The sequence below is a fragment of the Lentinus tigrinus genome, assembly GCF_003813185.1.
Source record: "Lentinus tigrinus ALCF2SS1-7 unplaced genomic scaffold L226scaffold_3, whole genome shotgun sequence".
Taxonomy (NCBI): Eukaryota; Fungi; Basidiomycota; class Agaricomycetes; order Polyporales; family Polyporaceae; genus Lentinus; species Lentinus tigrinus.
In genome coordinates this window covers 56,653-74,028 of record NW_027137912.1, presented here as the reverse complement: position 1 = coordinate 74,028, position 17,376 = coordinate 56,653, and the positions used below count along the sequence as shown (strand labels likewise).

At 56.1% G+C, this 17,376-nt stretch overlaps 7 protein-coding genes across 7 annotated transcripts; 4 read left to right on the top strand and 3 right to left on the bottom strand.

Moving 5' to 3' along the window:
* The first annotated feature begins 518 nt into the window (after positions 1 to 518).
* L226DRAFT_478144 (uncharacterized protein) lies at positions 519 to 1,851 on the top strand. The gene is made up of 6 exons (XM_067676780.1): positions 519 to 746; positions 810 to 839; positions 891 to 1,114; positions 1,169 to 1,379; positions 1,438 to 1,569; positions 1,627 to 1,851. Exons 1-6 carry the CDS (start codon positions 636 to 638, stop codon positions 1,666 to 1,668), a joined length of 750 nt encoding a protein of 249 aa, XP_067540273.1. The 5' UTR covers positions 519 to 635; the 3' UTR covers positions 1,669 to 1,851.
* Positions 1,719 to 3,853, bottom strand: L226DRAFT_177651 (uncharacterized protein). The gene is made up of 11 exons (XM_067672688.1): positions 3,749 to 3,853; positions 3,656 to 3,682; positions 3,544 to 3,582; positions 3,364 to 3,489; positions 3,284 to 3,306; positions 3,215 to 3,220; positions 2,517 to 3,158; positions 2,363 to 2,458; positions 2,050 to 2,303; positions 1,959 to 1,992; positions 1,719 to 1,907 (listed from the first exon to the last, which is right to left on the bottom strand). Exons 1-11 carry the CDS (start codon positions 3,803 to 3,805, stop codon positions 1,835 to 1,837), a joined length of 1,377 nt encoding a protein of 458 aa, XP_067540272.1. The 5' UTR covers positions 3,806 to 3,853; the 3' UTR covers positions 1,719 to 1,834.
* A 211-nt stretch (positions 3,854 to 4,064) lies between these two features.
* L226DRAFT_557113 (eukaryotic translation initiation factor 2B beta subunit) lies at positions 4,065 to 6,048 on the top strand. The gene is made up of 6 exons (XM_067683156.1): positions 4,065 to 4,242; positions 4,305 to 4,450; positions 4,514 to 4,841; positions 4,901 to 5,401; positions 5,475 to 5,504; positions 5,564 to 6,048. The coding sequence occupies exons 1-6, from the start codon at positions 4,172 to 4,174 to the stop codon at positions 5,604 to 5,606; spliced, it is 1,119 nt and encodes a 372-aa protein (XP_067540271.1). The 5' UTR covers positions 4,065 to 4,171; the 3' UTR covers positions 5,607 to 6,048.
* A 438-nt stretch (positions 6,049 to 6,486) lies between these two features.
* L226DRAFT_608721 (uncharacterized protein) lies at positions 6,487 to 12,303 on the top strand. Its single transcript, XM_067685963.1, has 15 exons — positions 6,487 to 6,681; positions 6,750 to 6,879; positions 6,938 to 7,175; positions 7,228 to 7,249; positions 7,301 to 7,495; positions 7,550 to 8,233; positions 8,290 to 8,343; positions 8,397 to 9,190; positions 9,247 to 9,674; positions 9,730 to 9,817; positions 9,870 to 11,010; positions 11,068 to 11,599; positions 11,652 to 11,773; positions 11,826 to 11,927; positions 11,981 to 12,303. Exons 1-15 carry the CDS (start codon positions 6,544 to 6,546, stop codon positions 12,185 to 12,187), a joined length of 4,875 nt encoding a protein of 1,624 aa, XP_067540270.1. The 5' UTR covers positions 6,487 to 6,543; the 3' UTR covers positions 12,188 to 12,303.
* Positions 12,304 to 12,325: 22 nt separating this feature from the next.
* L226DRAFT_566278 (uncharacterized protein) lies at positions 12,326 to 12,899 on the bottom strand (the record flags this gene model as incomplete). The annotated part of the gene is made up of 3 exons (XM_067683895.1): positions 12,326 to 12,436; positions 12,487 to 12,555; positions 12,609 to 12,899. The coding sequence occupies 3 exons, from the start codon at positions 12,897 to 12,899 to the stop codon at positions 12,326 to 12,328; spliced, it is 471 nt and encodes a 156-aa protein (XP_067540269.1).
* Positions 12,900 to 13,407: 508 nt separating this feature from the next.
* L226DRAFT_529910 (Snf7-domain-containing protein) lies at positions 13,408 to 14,575 on the top strand. Its single transcript, XM_067679712.1, has 5 exons — positions 13,408 to 13,448; positions 13,507 to 13,671; positions 13,728 to 13,883; positions 13,943 to 14,158; positions 14,221 to 14,575. Exons 1-5 carry the CDS (start codon positions 13,437 to 13,439, stop codon positions 14,404 to 14,406), a joined length of 735 nt encoding a protein of 244 aa, XP_067540268.1. The 5' UTR covers positions 13,408 to 13,436; the 3' UTR covers positions 14,407 to 14,575.
* Positions 14,484 to 17,264, bottom strand: L226DRAFT_550028 (COG4-domain-containing protein; the record flags this gene model as incomplete). Its single annotated transcript, XM_067682720.1, has 11 exons — positions 14,484 to 14,576; positions 14,633 to 14,866; positions 14,926 to 15,105; positions 15,162 to 15,332; positions 15,386 to 15,658; positions 15,711 to 15,932; positions 15,989 to 16,162; positions 16,213 to 16,418; positions 16,469 to 16,700; positions 16,756 to 16,881; positions 16,944 to 17,264. The coding sequence occupies 11 exons, from the start codon at positions 17,262 to 17,264 to the stop codon at positions 14,484 to 14,486; spliced, it is 2,232 nt and encodes a 743-aa protein (XP_067540267.1).
* Between the last annotated feature and the right edge of the window lie 112 nt (positions 17,265 to 17,376).

The following is a 17,376-nucleotide window of genomic DNA, read 5'->3' as shown; positions in this document are numbered from 1 at the left end:
GAGACGGGGCGGGGAGGGAGAGAGCAGCGTCGGTGGACGGGCGGGGCGGGGCTGGCGATGAGGAGGAGACGGTGGGCGGGAGGAAGAGAGAGAACAGTGCACGCAGACGACGGGCCACAGGCGCGGGAACGCAGCGGGCGGTCACCAGACCTCCCACCAGCGCCCGCCACTGCCGCCACTTATCGATCCTGCTTGTTCCCCCACTACCTCCTCCGCAATTTTCTCGACGACGCCTTCGCTGGCATTGCAGCAGCAGCTGACCCCTCACGCGTGTGTTGCGATGTTGATAGTCGCTGCCCGACATGTGTAATTTAGCCTTTGTAAATGTCACTGGTTCGGTGTCCCACAGCAACCTTCAGCCTGCGCACGAGTCACGACGCGGCCAGATGTCGCAGTCCGTATGTTCAACCACTGTGACATTAGTGCCCACGTGGCCAAGGAGCAGACAAAAGCTCCGGACCTCGCCCGGCGTGTGTGTATAGCTGGTACTCGCTGGTTACTTACCTTGTTATCGACGCAAACCACAGGCGCACGTGACGAAGACGAGAGCCAGTCCGAGCGCGCCCATTGGCCGGGCGCCTCCGTCGTTGCTCGTCCACCGCCGCTCGCTCGTTCTCCGTCTCTGCTGCCTCGCCATGTTCGCCGCCGCACGCGCTTTCTCGAGGGCCCGCCGCGTCCCAAGGCCATGTGCCGCCCTGCGCACAATCTCCTCCTCCGCCCCAACCCGCTCCGACGCCCTCTTCGTCGTCCGTATCATCCTCCTTCCGACTCTCCCGACCCCTCCCACTTACCCGTCTTTACTCCTCTAGCATCGCGACACCACTTACAACAACCCCAAGGTGCGCTCCCACCCAGACTTACATTCTCATTCTCCCCCTGACCTCGTCCAGATCCCTTTCGAATTCAACCCCGAGAACCTCAAGCGTGCTCAGGAAATCATCTCCCACTACCCCCCTCAGTACAAGAAGGCCGCCGTCATCCCCCTCCTCGACCTCGGTCAGCGCCAGAACAAGGGCTGGACTTCCATCTCTGTCATGAACTATGTCGCCAACCTCCTCGAGATGCCCCCCATGCGTGTCTACGAAGTCGCAACCTTCTACACCATGTTCAACCGGTGCGTTCCGACTCTCTCCATCCCAGTACAGTCCGTCCTCATAGCCCCATCCAGCGAACCCATTGGTGAGCACTTTGTCCAGGTCTGCACCACCACCCCCTGCATGCTCCGCGGCGCCTATGATATCCTCGACACCGTATGCGGCCACCTCGGCGGTATCAAGCCCGGCGAGACAACAAAGGATGGCAAGTTCACCGTCATTGAGGTCGAGTGCCAGGGCGCGTGCAGTAACGCCCCCATGATCGTCGTCGGCGACGACTTCTACGTGCGTCCTCCCACTTCATCCCCACACCCGGTCACTGATTCCCGCACCGTACACCCAGGAGGACCTCACGGCGGAGACGACCCGCAAGGTGCTCGACGCGTTCAAGAAGGGTGAGAAGCCAAAGCCCGGTCCCCAGAGCGGCAGACATACGAGCGAAAACTCCGCCGGTCTCACTGCGCTTACAGAGAAGGTACGCTCCCAGAACACTCGAGCTCAGACTCATATCAGAATCTCACCTTTTCTGCAGCCATATGGGCCTGGAGAACACTGCCAGCCAGAGTTCGCTTAGAGTACATTCATATCCTTGCGTCGCTACGATGTGCAATGCAGAGCTATGTTGGACGTGCGCGAAAAGACGACAGATGTATGGTGCAGTACAGATGGGGTAATATCCTGGGCCTTGTGGTATCAACGTATCGTGAACGTGAGCTCTCATCGTGAGGCGCGTTACTATCTCAATCATCTCCTTCACCGTCGTCGTAGCCTGCCATGCCCTCGCCTCCTTCGGGCATCTTCTCCACCATGAACCTAGGGGTTCGGTCAGCGACTATCTGAATAGTCCGAAAGCAGCTCACGTACTCGATTTCTTCCCGGAGGTCCTCACAGTATCGCTCTGCAAGCAGTTCAGAGTCAGAGGTGCCAGCGCAATGTAGTAGCCCGCAACGCTCACCCAATGGGAGATCACACGAGTCGTGCCCGAACGGCATTTCAATCTCATCCGCAATGCCCTCAATGCCCATCAGCGTGAACGCAACCACAGTGACAATCGGAATCATGCCCCAGCCAAGGTCTTTGATCAGCGTGAACGGCAGCGAGAAGAGGTACAGCGACACGCATTGCTTCAGATGGATGCTGTACGAGCGCGGGATCGGAGTGTTCGCCACGCGCTCCATGCAGGTCATCATGTCGACCATACCTTGAATCCTAGACGTCGGAAACAGCAATTAGGACTAGAGCGCAGGCAAGCAAAAGGTGAGCCATACAGCGTGTTCATAGCGTTCACACCTGCCGGACCAACAGTCTCCAGGTAGCCGTCCCGACGAAACTTGAAGAGAGCGCGAGATAGCTCGTGCGCGATACTGCGAATGGGATATCAGCATTTGAGTAGGCGCGAGTGGGTATAAATAAGAGACGTACACCATGGGCAACGGGGTGCTCAGATTGTCAGGGTCAGCCGAGAAGTCAATCGTGTTCTGCAAAGAGCTTATGAGCGGCGTTGTCGCCTTGTGGCCCGGGCCCTTGAGCTTGTCCTTGCTTCGCTTGACACGGATACGCTTCGTCGCGTCCGCGGTCGAGGACCGGCTCTGTCCCTGCTCCACATCTAGCTCGAGGCCTGGAGTACTCGAGCCGGTGTGCATGCCCTCGGGTGAGCCGGTGCGTGTAGTGAACTCTGTCGCGGCGTACGTCGTGTACCCGGTGCTCTTGCCGTTGCCAGAAGTAGAGTAGCGGTAGTCCTTGTTGGGCGGCTGGTAGAGCCCGCGGAAGAGGCGGGATGTGGAGGCGGGGAGGATGCCAGCGTAGTCGTCCCAGTCGAGGCCGTCCTCACCGCGGAGGTAATGCTTGACCGCATAGGCGAAGCACAGGGAGAGCTTGATGGCGTCGACTTTGCGCCGGCGGAGCTGGGCGGGGGTCAGCGTCGCACTGGGGAACTTGCCGCGGGAGGCGTCGTCCGCTGGGGGAACGCAGACGTTGATCCAAATGAGGCGGGTGAGGTTGCGGGCGTGGGAGACGAGGGTACCGAAGTCTTTGCGGCCTTCGTAGTAGCGGTCGTACGACGTTCTAAGGTGTTAGTTGGTGTCACAGTAGGAGGGACATAGTCTGATGAGAATGCTCACCCGTTCCTGTGTTGTTTGGAGGCATGTTTCGTTTAACTCGGGAAGCACTCGTTGGGTCACGCGACTCACCTGAACACGAGAATGAGACCGACCTGATAAGGTCATGATTGAGGCTTGCGTGCGAATGAACCAAAATAATTGTTACGTACCACAACGGACAAGAGAGGGACTACAGAGTTGGTGAGGGAGATGTCGTATCCCTTGGACCAGACATAGGCCGCGGCGGTCGCGAAGATGGTCACAGTCAAGACAGGACCGAGGATTCGGGGTACAATCTGTTACGCGTGTCAAAACAGTGTGTATAGAGGGCAAACAGAGTAGAGACGTACGCTTCCTTTGAGGCGAAGTACATCCGGTAGCCAAGAGTACTTGATGGTTATGGTCGGCAATGGTTAGCACCTGGTGTGGAGCGTCCGTGATGAGCACAACATGCTCGCTCACCTTGCGCAGCTTCTGGCGGGTGATAATCTTTGTGCCCTGCGAGAGAGAAGGCTCTCAGGTCGTGTACGGAATGCGGGGTTGGGAGGGATGAACCTTTGAACCGGTGACCGTTACTGTGGAGGTCTTGACTTTGAAGACTGAGAGAGGCATGGCGGGTTGCGGGGTCGCTCAATCTGGTGTCTTCTAGGCTGTCAGAGTGTAGGCCAGAACAGCATAGGTCAAGCCAGGGACAAGCAGGGGCCACCGGCAGGTGGGCAGTGGAAGAAGATGATCATGCAACCGGGAGTCGGTGCCTGGTATCGCCAGTGTCAGTTGGCGCCCATTGCTATCGCAGTCCGATTAGATAGACGCGCATGGACCGTGACTCGATCTCGTCGATCTCGCTGCGTTTTCGCCACCACCGCCGTCTCCAGACCTTCTACGCACCTTCACTTCCTCTGCGAGTCTCAGTCAACCCTCCAGAACCAGCAGCTTGGTGCTGATCTCATACTGCACGCTTCAAACTTAAACTTTACCATGGGACCAGAACTACATACCATCCATGGCCATAGAGCTGTGGAAACATTAGCAGCGAAGCTTCGAAGACGGTTAGTCCTGTATGCGTGATCGTGGAACTAATTGTTCACGGACGCTCGTATGGCTCCCTCAGACAAGTCGTCGGGTCACGAGAGGCGGCATTGGAGACTGTTCTCGTCCTCAGACAGGTCGTCTCAAGAGCGCGTTTCTCAAATATTCAGCAGCTCATCGCGATCATCCGTGAAGTCGGGCGGAGACTCGCAGAGGCGCAACCAAAGGGTGAGTCGCCATTCGTCTTGTGGCCTTGCATAATCATGTGACGCGTTGTTCTCCATTCATCAGAACACACGGTGGGCAACACGGTCCGCCGCGTCCTCCACAACATACGCGAAGAGGCCAATTCAGCGACGAAAGCCCCTTCGGCCACAACCTCTCGCAATGTTTACACTATCAGCAAATTCGTCTTGCAGGGTCAGCCTCGCAAACAGACTGCGAGTGTGCCCAAGTCAGAGGCGATTGCTACCCTTAGAGAGGATGATCCCGACGATCCCGACTCGTTTGCGCGGGGCCTCAAGCCAGTCCTCATGGAGGCCATCCAAGACGTCCTCGACGAGCTGGAGACCGTATACGAAAACGTCTCTAAGAACGCCAAAGACCACATCCACTCAGAGTATGTCCGTGTTCTAAGATACACGAGCACGAGGCTAACGCAAGGACGCGATGGTTCAGCGAGATCATCCTGACGATTGGACACTCGAAGACCGTCGAGGCCTTCCTCAAATCTGCCGCACACTACCGAAACTACACCGTCATTGTTGCGGAGACAGGACCCTCCTACAGCGGGCACGATATGGCACGTTCTCTGTCGAATGCGGGCATCTCCACGTTCCTCGTCCCAGACTCGTCCATCTTTGCTATCATGTCCCGCGTGAACAAGGTCATCCTCGGTGCGCACGCAATCCTCGCCAATGGCGGCCTTGTCGCTGTTGCCGGCTCGTTACTTGCGGCGACTGCCGCGCAGGCACATTCCACCCCGGTCGTTGTCTGTGCGGGACAGTTCAAGCTGACGCCTCTGTGGAACCTGTACCATGACTACGGCGCGTTGGACTTCGCGGACCCGAGCAGCGTGCTTGGTTTTGAGGAGGGGAAGCTTGTCGAGCGCGTCGACGTTGTGAATCCGTACTACGATTACGTCGGCCCGGAGCTCGTCGATGTCTTCATCACGAACGAGTGCGTGCACTGTCTTCTGTGCTTTCTTCTGATCAGCTGAACGATTCTTCGTATATCTGCTTACGGCTTGCAGCGGCGACCATCCGCCATCCTCAGTCTATAGGTTCGTTCCTGTCTTTCTTCTCCGTCCCCCAATGCCTGACCGCCCTCTTCCTGCAACAGGCTTATCAAGGAGACTTATGATGATGACGATCACGAGCTATGAAGCCCTGTGCATGCACTGGGTTATCCTCGTCTTGGAGGACAATAGTGGGTGCGTGGCCGAGCTCAGTGGCACTGCTCGCCGCGACGGGCTCAGGCCGAGGCCACGGCACTGGGATGGGCGAGGACAAGTCGGGCGTCGGCGGTGCGGACGGACTCGGACATGGGCTGGCCTTACGTGAGGCGTCGCTGTTTAGCTGCCCACGCAGCTGATTCTGAGTGGTCGATGCCCCAATCAGCGCCGAGGCCGCCGCTGAGCACTGTTCGGCGATATGCCTGCGGTGGCGAGGTGAGAAAGGCGAGGTGGAGGCAGTGGGCTTTGAGGGGCTTCCGCCCAGTGGGCTCCAATGGTGGCCGAGAGCAGAGTGCGGAGCACGTAGCAGAACTAATGCATGTACTTGTAGCTAGGACAGTCTGACTAACGACTAGATGGCAGAACAGCGAGCTGTGATATCGCATATGCACGAGCACAAACTTCTGAGAAAAAAAATAGACGGCGCAAGCAGAGCCCGGATGAAACCCCGCCTTTAGAGCGGGGAACTGGAGCGGAACGAGACGCTGCAGGAGCCCGAGCACTGGTCCCAAGGCGATGGCTTTCGCCACCAAATCCGGTCTCGGGGTCACGCAACCGCCCGTCGCGACCTCCCCCACGTGGCTGTCACGCTTGGCCGGATGCCCTCCTCCACCTCCGGGACCAAAGAAGTGATCCTAATTGCAGTACAGAATGGTCGCACAGAGCTCAGACCGCCGCCTACGATACATTTCGGAACTTAAAGAGGGAGGACAGAGGGAAGAAACAAGTGCGTGACCAGAGGGTAACGGTCGATCAGAGCGTGACGGGAGGGTGCTAAACGGACGGGGGCGAGCAACGTCCACGACTTAGAGCTGAACGACTTGTTACGACCCGACCCCCTTCCCCTTCCCGGCCCCCTCTCGCCACTATGGCCGAAAACATATACAGCAAGGGCACCAGGGTCTGGTTTCCAGACAAGGAGCTCGGCTGGATATCCGCAGAGGTCTCCTCCGCCACCAAAACAGACGAAGCAATCAAGCTCGTCTTTGTAGATGAACGCGGCAAGGTCAGTCTCCTACCCATGTCTGGCCCCCCACTCACCTCTCACGACCCATACCCTTCTCCGACACTCAGGAGATCAAGATTGACACGACCGTCAAGGCCATCAAGGATGGCAAGGACAACCTTCCACCACTACGGAATCCACCCCTCCTCGAAACTGCTGACGACCTCGCAACCCTCTCTCATTTGAACGAACCTTCAGGTATGTCTCTGTACACTACCTACACGTTGTTCTTGCCACAAAATGTCTTGCTACCCAGTCCTTCACACAATCCGCAATCGTTACGCCCAACACAGCATCTACACGTACTCCGGAATCGTCCTCATTGCTGTCAACCCCTTCCAACGCGTCGCCCTATATGGTCCGGAAGTCATTCAAGCATATAACGGCCGCAGGAGAGGCGAACTTGAGCCGCACTTGTTCGCCATCGCAGAGGATGCTTACACCGCCATGAGTAGAGATGGAACTGGTCAGACTATCATCGTCTCGGGCGAGAGGTACGTTTCTACGCCCTATACCCGCCTCCACAGGACCCTCACAGTCTCCCAGTGGTGCTGGAAAGACAGAATCCGTAAGTGCCCCCCGTCTTGTATGTCCTTGACACGCCTTCATTCGTCTACAGGCCAAGTTCATCATGCGTTATCTCGCTTCTGTCAATCCACCAGCTGTCAAGGGTAGGGCAAGGACCAAGGCCTCACTCGATGAGTCTAGCGAGGTGGAGCGTCAGATTCTTGCCACCAACCCCGTCCTTGAAGCTTTCGGTAACGCCAAGACCACCCGTAATGACAACTCATCGCGTTTCGGCAAGTACATCCAGGTCAGTAAAGTTCAGAGTGCGTGACGTTTGTGTCTTTGCTGACAAAGTGGGCAGATCATGTTTGATGGCGAGCAAGAGATCGTGGGTGCGCGTATCCGGACATACCTCCTGGAGCGTTCTCGCGTCGTTTTCCAACCCTTGACCGAGCGCAACTACCACATATTCTACCAACTCTGTGCCGGTGCTCCTCTGAAGGAACGGAAAGACCTTGGTCTGGACACGGACGTCACGAAGTTCCAGTATCTCAACCAGGGCGGTCCCTCGTCAACACCCATCGCCGGAGTTGACGACGCAGAGGAGTTCAGGCAAACCCAGACTGCATTGTCGACCATCGGTATCTCCGTTGAGAAGCAGTGGGCTGTGTTCAAGCTGCTCTCTGCACTCCTCCACCTCGGGAACATCAAGGTCACTCAGACACGGAACGACGCTATCATCGACGATGCAGATCCGGCCCTGCAGTTGGCGACTCGGTTCTTGGGTGTCCCCCTTGCAGACTTCAAGAAGTGGACAATCAAGAAGCAGATCACTACACGCTCGGAGAAGATCGTCACCTCACTGAATGGCGCGCAGGCTACCGTCGTCCGAGACTCGGTTGCCAAATTTGTCTACGCGTGCCTCTTCGAGTGGGTTGTAGCGATCTTGAACGAGAGCTTGGCGGGCGAGAATGGCGAGGCGATGAGTCGGGCGGAGATGTTCATTGGTGTTTTGGATATCTATGGTTTCGAGCACTTCAAGAAGGTGAGTGTCTCTTCAGGAGGGTCGATACACGCAGGTACTGAACAGCTTGCGTACAGAACTCCTTCGAACAGTTCAGTATCAACTACGCCAACGAGAAGCTCCAACAAGAGGTAGGCTGCGCTCGGCCATAACCACCTCTCAGTCGATACTCACATGCTCGTAGTTCAACCAACATGTCTTCAAGCTTGAACAGGAAGAGTATGTCCGCGAGAAGATCAACTGGACGTTCATTGAGTTCTCCGACAACCAGCCCTGTATCGACATCATCGAGGGCAAGCTTGGTGTAATGGCTCTGCTCGACGAAGAGTCTCGTCTTCCCTCCGGAACCGACCAATCGTTCCTGCAGAAGCTTCACAATCAACTGGCCAAGCCAGAGAACGTGAAGGTCTACAAGAAGCCACGGTTCGGGAATTCCGCATTCACCATTGCCCACTACGCCTTGGACGTCACTTACGAGGTAGAGGGTTTCCTGGAGAAGAACAGGGACACGGTGCCGGACGAGCATATGGCGCTGCTGCAGGGCACTAAGAACGCGTTCCTGAAGGAAGTCCTCGATGCTGCCTTTGCCGCGACTAAGCCACCAGAAGCTACTCCGTCTTCCCCGACGGTGTCTGACGCTCCGACGACAAACAAGCGCGCGTCGCTCATCCCTGATCCGGGAAGGCAGTCGCTCATGTCAGGAGCATCAAGCGGTGGCCCCAAGCGGCCAGGTGGTGCGGTCAAGAAGCCCACGCAAGCTTCCATCTTCAAGGCGTCACTGGTCAACCTGATGGACACCTTGAATACCACGAATGTTCACTACATCCGGTGTATCAAGCCCAATGAGCAGAAGCGGGCTTGGGAGTTTACGCCCCAGCAGGTGCTTGGACAGCTTCGTGCTTGTGGTGTCCTCGAGACCATTCGCATCAGTTGCGCAGGTTACCCCTCACGGTGGACATATGAGGAGTTCGCGGAGCGGTATGTGTACTCCATGCGTTATCGTGACAACGGTTAGTACTGAACTTATTACACAGCTACTACATGCTCGTGCACTCATCTGAGTGGGAGACTATGATCAAGAACCTCGAATTAAAGCCGCTCTGTGCCCGCATCCTCGAGAAGACGATCAATGACCCGGACAAATACCAGCCCGGTCTCACGAAGATTTTCTTCCGTGCCGGCATGCTCGCTGCGCTCGAGTCCCTGCGATCAAACCGCCTCAATCAGCTGGTCACGATTGTCCAGAAGAACATGCGGCGGAAGATGGCGGTCAAGAAGTATCAAGAGCTGCGCAACGCTACGATCAAGATCCAGACCTGGTGGCGTGGGTTGCTGGCGCGGAAGCTTGTCGAGAAGGTCCGCAGGGATGTGGCTGCGACGCGTCTCCAACGCGGTGTCCGGCGGTATCTGCAGCGCAAACGGTTCCTCACCATCCGTGCTTCTGTGGTCGCTGTTCAGTCCCGTGAGTGCTCTGGCGCTCTTGTGTTTCCTAGTCAAGTGCTCATTGGCTTATGCAGGTGCTCGTGGTGCTCTCGCGCGCCGATTGTTCAAGGACTCGAAGCGGGAGTTTGCTGTCATTACCTTGCAGTCCCTATTCCGTGGCTTGTATGTTGCAGCCCTTTAGCTCGGACTTCATGTGCTGACCGTCTATCTCCAGGCTCTGCCGAAGGTCCTACAAGCAAGACGTCCGCAATGTCGTCCTCATCCAGTCGTGTATCCGTCGACGCCTGGCTCGGAAGGAGCTCAAGGCCCTCAAGGCAGAGGCTCGTTCCGTCTCCAAGTTCAAGGAGATCTCGTACCGCTTGGAGAACAAGGTCGTCGAGCTCACTCAGAACCTTCAGAAACGCACGGAGGAGAAGAAGGAGCTTCAGAACAAGGTTCAGACTCTCGAGGCCCAACTGATGCAAGCCGTCTCCCGGCACGAGGAGTCGGACTCCCGAGCGAAGCAGATCCAGTCCGACCTCACAAGCGCACAGGAAGAACTGTCCCGCAGTCAGCAGCTCCTACGCGCGAAGGAGGACGTGGAGCGGAAACTCGAGGAGGCGATCGTGAAGGCAGCGGAGAAGGAGGCGACTATTCAGAAGCTGTCCGAGGAGCTGGCTCAACAGGCTGCTCAGCTGGAGACCCAGCAAAAGCTCATCGACAGTCAGCCTGTCAGGAACGCGGACGACAGCTCTGTTATCCAGACGCTCAAGACGGAGGTCAGCAGCTTGCGCGAGCAGCTCAACCGTGCTACCGCTCTCAATGCCCTTACTCGGGGCGTACGCGCGGAACCGACCTCCCCCACATTTGCTCCTGTTCTCCGTCTGGCCGATGCGCCTAATGGTGCCAATGGCAGCATCGGTGCCGCATCTCGTGGCCACCAGCGACGACATAGCTCCGCTGGCGTCTACGCCATCAGTCCGTCGGACCATCGGACATCTGCAGACGAGCTTATGTTCAACGCGAAGCGCAGCCAGGCATCGAACCCTCGTGCTGTGTCTGTCGCGTACAATGGCGAGGACGGCCTACCACAATTCCGCGTGCTCGACAGGTCGAGCTTGTATGACGACCCCGCCGAGGAGAAGATCAGGTTGATGCAGGACATCAAGCATCTAGACGAGGATGTTTTGGATGGTCTTATCCGTGGTTTGAAGATACCCGCGCCCAGCTTGACGAGTCCTGCGGCGGTCAAGGAGATTTTGTTCCCGGCGAACTTGATCAGCCTGATCACGAACGAGATGTGGAAGTACGGTCTCATCCCGGAGAGCGAGCGGTTCTTGGCGAACGTTATGCAGACGATCCAGTCGCATGTCATGGTGAGTTGTACACAGCCAATTGACCTATGTGACGGTTCTCATCATCACTTTCGTCAGTCGTTCACCAGCGAGGACGCAATCATTCCTGGCGTCTTCTGGCTTTCCAACGTCCACGAGATGTTGTCGTTTATTTGCGTGGCGGAGAGCGACATGCTCCAGGGCATTGGCCCGGGCGAGGAGAATGCCGTCCGTCCATTCGAGTGGGCTGACTACGAGCGTCTTGTTTCAGTCGTGAAGCATGACCTCGACAGTCTCGAGTACAACATCTACCACACGTGGATGCTCGAGACGAAGAAGCGCCTCTCGAAGATGGTCATTCCCGCGCTCATCGAGAGCCAGTCATTGCCTGGGTTCACGACGACAGACGGTGGAGGCAGGCTGTTCAACCGCCTGCTCAGCTCCAACCACCAGCCTGCGTATAGCATGGATGACATCCTCAACCTGCTGAACAAGGTCTGGAGGAGCTTGAAGAGCTACTACATGGAGGAGTCTGTGGTACAGCAGGTCATCACGGAGCTTCTCAAGCTCATCGGCGTCACGAGTTTCAATGATCTTCTCATGAGGCGGAACTTCTCGTCCTGGAAGCGAGGTGGGTGATGTGCGGTGCCAAAAGAAACAATGGACTGAACGCTCGTTTACAGCCATGCAGATCCAGTACAACATCACTCGTATAGAGGAGTGGTGCAAGTCGCACGACATGCCGGAGGGAACTCTGCAGCTTGAGCACTTGATGCAGGCAACGAAGCTTCTTCAACTCAAGAAGGTATGTTACGTCGGCTATGGGCACTGGGAGTTGCGCTGACCGTGGTTTGCAGTCCACGCCCGCGGACCTGGAGATTATCTACGATGTGTGCTGGATGTTGACGCCTACGCAAATACAGCGGATGTGCACAAACTACTACGTCGCCGACTACGAGGTAGGTGTTGCGCTTGACAATCGTTCATCATATCGCTCAATGGTCTATCGTAGACTCCCATCTCCCCGGAGATCCTCCGCGTCGTCGCTTCACGGGTATCACCCAACGACCGCAACGACCACCTGCTCCTTGCGCCAGAGACCGAGGAGGTTGGTCCGTACGAGCTTCCTCTCCCTCGGGAGGTTTCTGGCCTGGAGACTTACGTCCCTGCATACCTCAACGTCCCGCATCTCCGGAGACTCGCGGCTCTGGTAGCATAGCGAGCTTCACGGCTGTCATGTTGATATTGTTTTCGTTCGTCCTGTCTTTCTGTGCTATGGGATCCAATGTAATGGTAATTTACGACACTCTCCCAATCATCTTTTCTGGAACTCTCAACAAGTCGGGCGTGAACAAGTCTACCTGCTCAAAGTCAGCGACGATCCGTCCGGGATTTGGTCTCCCAGCGGCTGGTCTGTACGAAGTGAAGTGCCCGCCGCCTCTCCATCGGCTAGTATTAACCTCAAGGGCTGCTCCAAGATCAGCGCACGCGACTTTCTGGTGGCGAACTCGGACTCACTTGGGTATCACTGATGGTCATCTTGAAGTGGGCCGCTAACAGATCGAGTGCTCTGCCGGTGATGATTGTCTGCTCAAATGGATCCAGTCATGCAAAAGTTGTATTGCAAGCATGAACGTCACCTTTCTGAACCAGAAGATACGTTCAGAGCCTGATACACCAGTGCGGCTAACCTTCAGGTACAGCCGTTGATCCATAGACACAGAAGCTGCAGTATCCTTGGCGTCTCCCGGCTGCGCCTTGTGTCGCATCTTCATGGCAGCAATCTTGCGCTGCTGCTCTTCTTTCTTCGGGTTTGAAGGCTTGGTTGTCAAGGAACGGGCGCAGCTAGAGTCGCCGGAAGTGGTGGATGAGCCGAAGTGTTTAGCTAGCAGGGCCTTGGCCGCAGCATTCTTCTCTGGCACAGGCTGCATTGTAGTGCTAGAAGGAGGCGTGCATGCATGGGAGCTTGGCTCTCGATGTCTGCGGACAAGGATGAATGAATGAATATCAAGAGGGCCTGGTGAAGGGCGACGTACTGTGCGCAGTAAGCTTGACTGCAACCGGAGCAAAGCGCGGGTGAACGGTTGGCGGTATCTGTGGGATTGGCAATAAATGACTCGAGGCTGGGCTTGTTGCATCCTTCCGCAGCGCAGCGCTGGAGCTTGACGGAAGGAGTGTCGGTGCTGTGTGTCGCTTGCTGAGCGGGACAATTGTGGACGTCGGGCGCGATGTGATCACGGCAGAAAAGCAGCTGGCACTGGCAGCGGATGGGCAGAAAGTCGTTGAGATTGCATGAAGGCAAAGAACAGTGCGCTCCGATCGAGGGCAGTCCCTCGGACATGGTGGTTATGGTCCAAGCTTGGCAAGAGCAAGAGCCATTCTGAGCAATCGGGCTGTGGCTGCGCGGGGCCCGCGTCTCTGGGTCCATGACCGCATCTCTTCTCATTGTCAACGACCACCACCTCCTCATGAACATCATCGTACGCGTCCAGCACATCGCTACGCCGTGTCTATGCTTACCGTAGTACACTTCTGCAGGAAACCCTCTTCGGCCGCACAGTTACCCCGGCTGAGCGGTTGCGCCAGCATCAGCGCGCCCTTGCCAAGGCGCAGCGCGAGCTCGATCGCGAGCGTACGAAGCTGGAGCAACAGGAGAAGAAGCTCATCATGGATATCAAGAAGAGTGCGAAGGCGGGGCAGATGGTACGCATGCAGGCCCATACCGCTTCACAAGACATCTGACATTCATTGACACACAGAACGCTTGCAAAGTCATGGCCAAAGACCTCATCCGCACGCGTCGATATGTCCAGAAGTTCTATCAGATGCGAACACAGCTGCAGGCAGTTGGCTTGAGGATACAGACCCTGCGGAGTAACCAGCAGATGGCGGAAGCCATGCGTGGCGCGACTCGCGTAAGTCCTCCATGCCTTTGTCTACGGTATTCTGTTCAATTCACATTCTGAGCGCATAGGCTATGGGTGCCATGAACAAGGGTCTCAACCTTCCCCAAATACAACGAATCATGATGGAGTTTGAACGAGAGAGTGCGACCATGGACATGAAGGAAGAAATGATGTCCGACGCGGTGGATGATGTCATGGAGGATGACCTCGAAGACGAGGAGGAGGAAGGGGACAAGATTCTCAAGCAAGTCTTGGATGAGATTGGTGTCGATCTTTCCCAGCAGGTACGTCCGGCGCAGCACCCATGCAAGGCATGGAACCCATTCAAACTTTGCGCTTGTACTAGCTCTCCGAAGCTCCGAGTGGACTTGCTGTCTCCTCTCCCCTCACGGAACCACGGCAAGCTGTTGCCATTGGCGGTGTTGCAGGCGGTACACACACTGGAGGCGGCGGCACCGCTAGTGGTGGTGGTGACGATACGTTGGACGAGGACGCACTCCAGGCACGGCTTGATGCACTACGCAGGGGCTAGTATCATAATGTTGAACGTGCAGGTATCGACTCGGATGGTATGTAGAGTAGTACGTGGATTGTCCATTACATGAACAACTATACCCGGAGGTTTGCGACAGCGCGGGCTTCTTGCTGGCTCAGCTGCCACGAAATACCGGAGCCATTGTAGAATTCGTCAACGTCCTCCTCCTGTAGCGGGATGGTCAGCGGGGGATATGCAATCATGATACGATGGAGGTCCTCACGGAGTCTAGGTTCAGTACTGTTGCTATCTGTTGCAACCGCACAAACTTCTCGCGGATATCACCAAACACTGTTTGAGAGGAGAGATATGCCATGACGGCGCGCAGGTCGTGGTCGAAACGGATTGCTCCAAGCTCGCTGTATTTGAGACTAGTCGCGAATTTCTCCCATGGGCGGACGAGCACATCGAGTGCGAGACCGTAAAAGAGCCGGAAATTGCTATCAGTGAACGTGTCCTGGACACGACATTGCATGAGCCATTCATCTGAAGCAGGACGGAACCTGTTGAGCGCACCTTATAACCATCAATCAACGCCTCCCAGGCTTTGACGAAACGTTTTCGAACAGTGTCTTGTAGCTCGGCAGCGGCATAGCCGTCATCGTCAAGGACGTAGGAAACATCCTTGTAGATATCCGGTATGAAAGTCCGCAGCTTGGGGCGCAGTAGTTGATTAAATAGCTGCTCCACTCCGGCCTGTGCGCGAGGATGTTTGGACATCAATAGGTCGTAGGTCATGGAGGACAACGTACCCTCAACGTCGAACGGTACTTTGGCACCAAATTCATGAATGAATTGAGGCTGTTTTTGACAAGTTCAACTTTCGAGTCCAGGAAGTGCTGAGGTATCAACGCTGATTGCGACAGGTCCTTCACCAAACGCTCCATGTGTGATGAGGAAATATCGAGGTCGTTGAGCAGAATCTGTGCAGACTCGTTAAGACGATTCCTGTGCCACATATATAAGATTTACTTGCGATGAAAGTTTGTCTATTTTCACGTTCAACCTTGTCTCCACGAGCGCCGGGTCCTGCCGCACCCTTGTAGACATTGTCGAGCTTTTGCTTGATGACACGAGCGAAGTCCTTGTCCATCACGTCCCGGAGACGCTCCGAAGTTCGCTCGACAGTCGCCACAGAAGCAGTTGTTAACATGCGAGACAACACCGTCTTGAGGATGTAGAAGACATCGTCTGGAGTGGTAGTGGACACAGGAAGTTGCGAGAAGTCGTATGTGGACATGCGATGTGCCTACCGGGGAAGTTCAGGAACTGCTCTGCATATCAAACGTCGGTCGGCATACCTTGTCAATGACAGTCCGTGCATACCAAACCTCCATGGGAGTATAATATGTCGAGAGCATGTCCTCAATAAGCTGTTGGGACCGTGAGTTCTCTAGGACTTGGACGCCGTCCGAAGGAGAGGCTTCTTTGTCGGTGCCTTCTGAGGGCTGTGACGGATTCAGTGGCAGCGGTTGTGAAGTAGTGTTGCCGCTTGGGTCCTCCTCTTCTGAGTCAGACTCCTCCTGAGGACCAGAGGTCAACGATTATGTTCCGTTCTAGTCGGAGTGAGGATGGTAACCTTCAGGCGATCGTGCATGAACTTACGGAACAAGCCCCATCTCCCGCTCATACCAGCAGCCTCTGTCAGGACCTTGTCAATCTCGCGCGGGTCTACAAGGTCGTCGTCGTCGTTCATCATGGAGGATTGTCGTTGCATTGTTGCGGATAGCGGAGGTGTCGATATGTCTGACAACTGGAAACAAGTATGAGGGCAACTTTGTAGGTGGAACGAGAGCATTCTACCTTGCGTTTCATTGACCGTTCTTCTTCCCATCCCTCGAGGAGGTCTTTGACGACACGGTCTGCTTCTTGTAGCAGACGATCCAAGACAAGCCCCATCTTCCCAAGCCCATAGTATTTCTCCACAACGGGCTGATGCTGATCCACAATGAGCGCAATACTCTCAAACAGCGCGGTCAGCGCGGTGATGTAGTATAATGGGGACGACGCTGTGGAAAGTGAGAGGGGAGCTGGAGAAGAGGGAGAGAGAAGAACGTACTCTTGGCAGATGCAGGTGGTCGTACTTTGACCAACTCTACCACGAAGGCGGCATACGCCTGCAACCCCTCTGCCTCCCACCCAATTGCAGGAAAGAGCTTAAAGAAGCGACTGGTGGCCGTGGCATCGCGTGCCCTGGAAGCTTTCTCGAATTCTCGTCTGAAGACATCAAGCAGCTGCTCGCGCGCAGTCTGCAGAGTCTGCGCGGGTGGAAGGGGTATCTCTGGCGTAGGCTGCACAGTGACTTAGCAAGGTCTCGTAACCTGGGGCGGTCATTCATGGACGTACGACGGCGGTCTCGGCGAAGGGCCCTGAAAGCACCTCAAGCGGGAGAGCCATTGCCCGCGCACAGTGTCGGATAGCACTCTCCCAGTCTTGCTGTTCAATCGCGCTATTCATGGCAGCCAGGGAGGACTGACCGTAGGCAGTCGGCGGCAGTTGAGCACATGCACAAGCCGGGCAAGCATTGCACGCACCTTGAGCTCAATGATCTGGCTAACTCTCTCCGAAGCCTCGCGGACTCGTTTCATTTCCTCATCGAGCGACTGGACGCGTCCACCGACATCTTGGGCTGTACGCGCTGTGTAAGACACGGTCTCGTCCAAGAGTTGAGTCTCCCTAGACAAGGCATCGAGCTGAGGGCTGAGGGACTTGAGAGTGTGCAAGGAGGCCTCGATAGGCTCATAGGTAGACAACAACTCGGAGAGAGATGCAGAGAGGTCGGATTCACGAGACTGGAGGACGGAGAGAGCAGCGAGGATGTCGGGCAGAGTTGCGAGCTGGTGTGGGTTGGACATGGGTACTTGCTCAGGCTGAGGCTCCGCGTCGTCTCCCTGGCGAGAACGTCGGTGAGCGCCCTCAATCTTGCACGGGTCACGCGCCTTCGCGAGTACACAGAACTTGACTCGG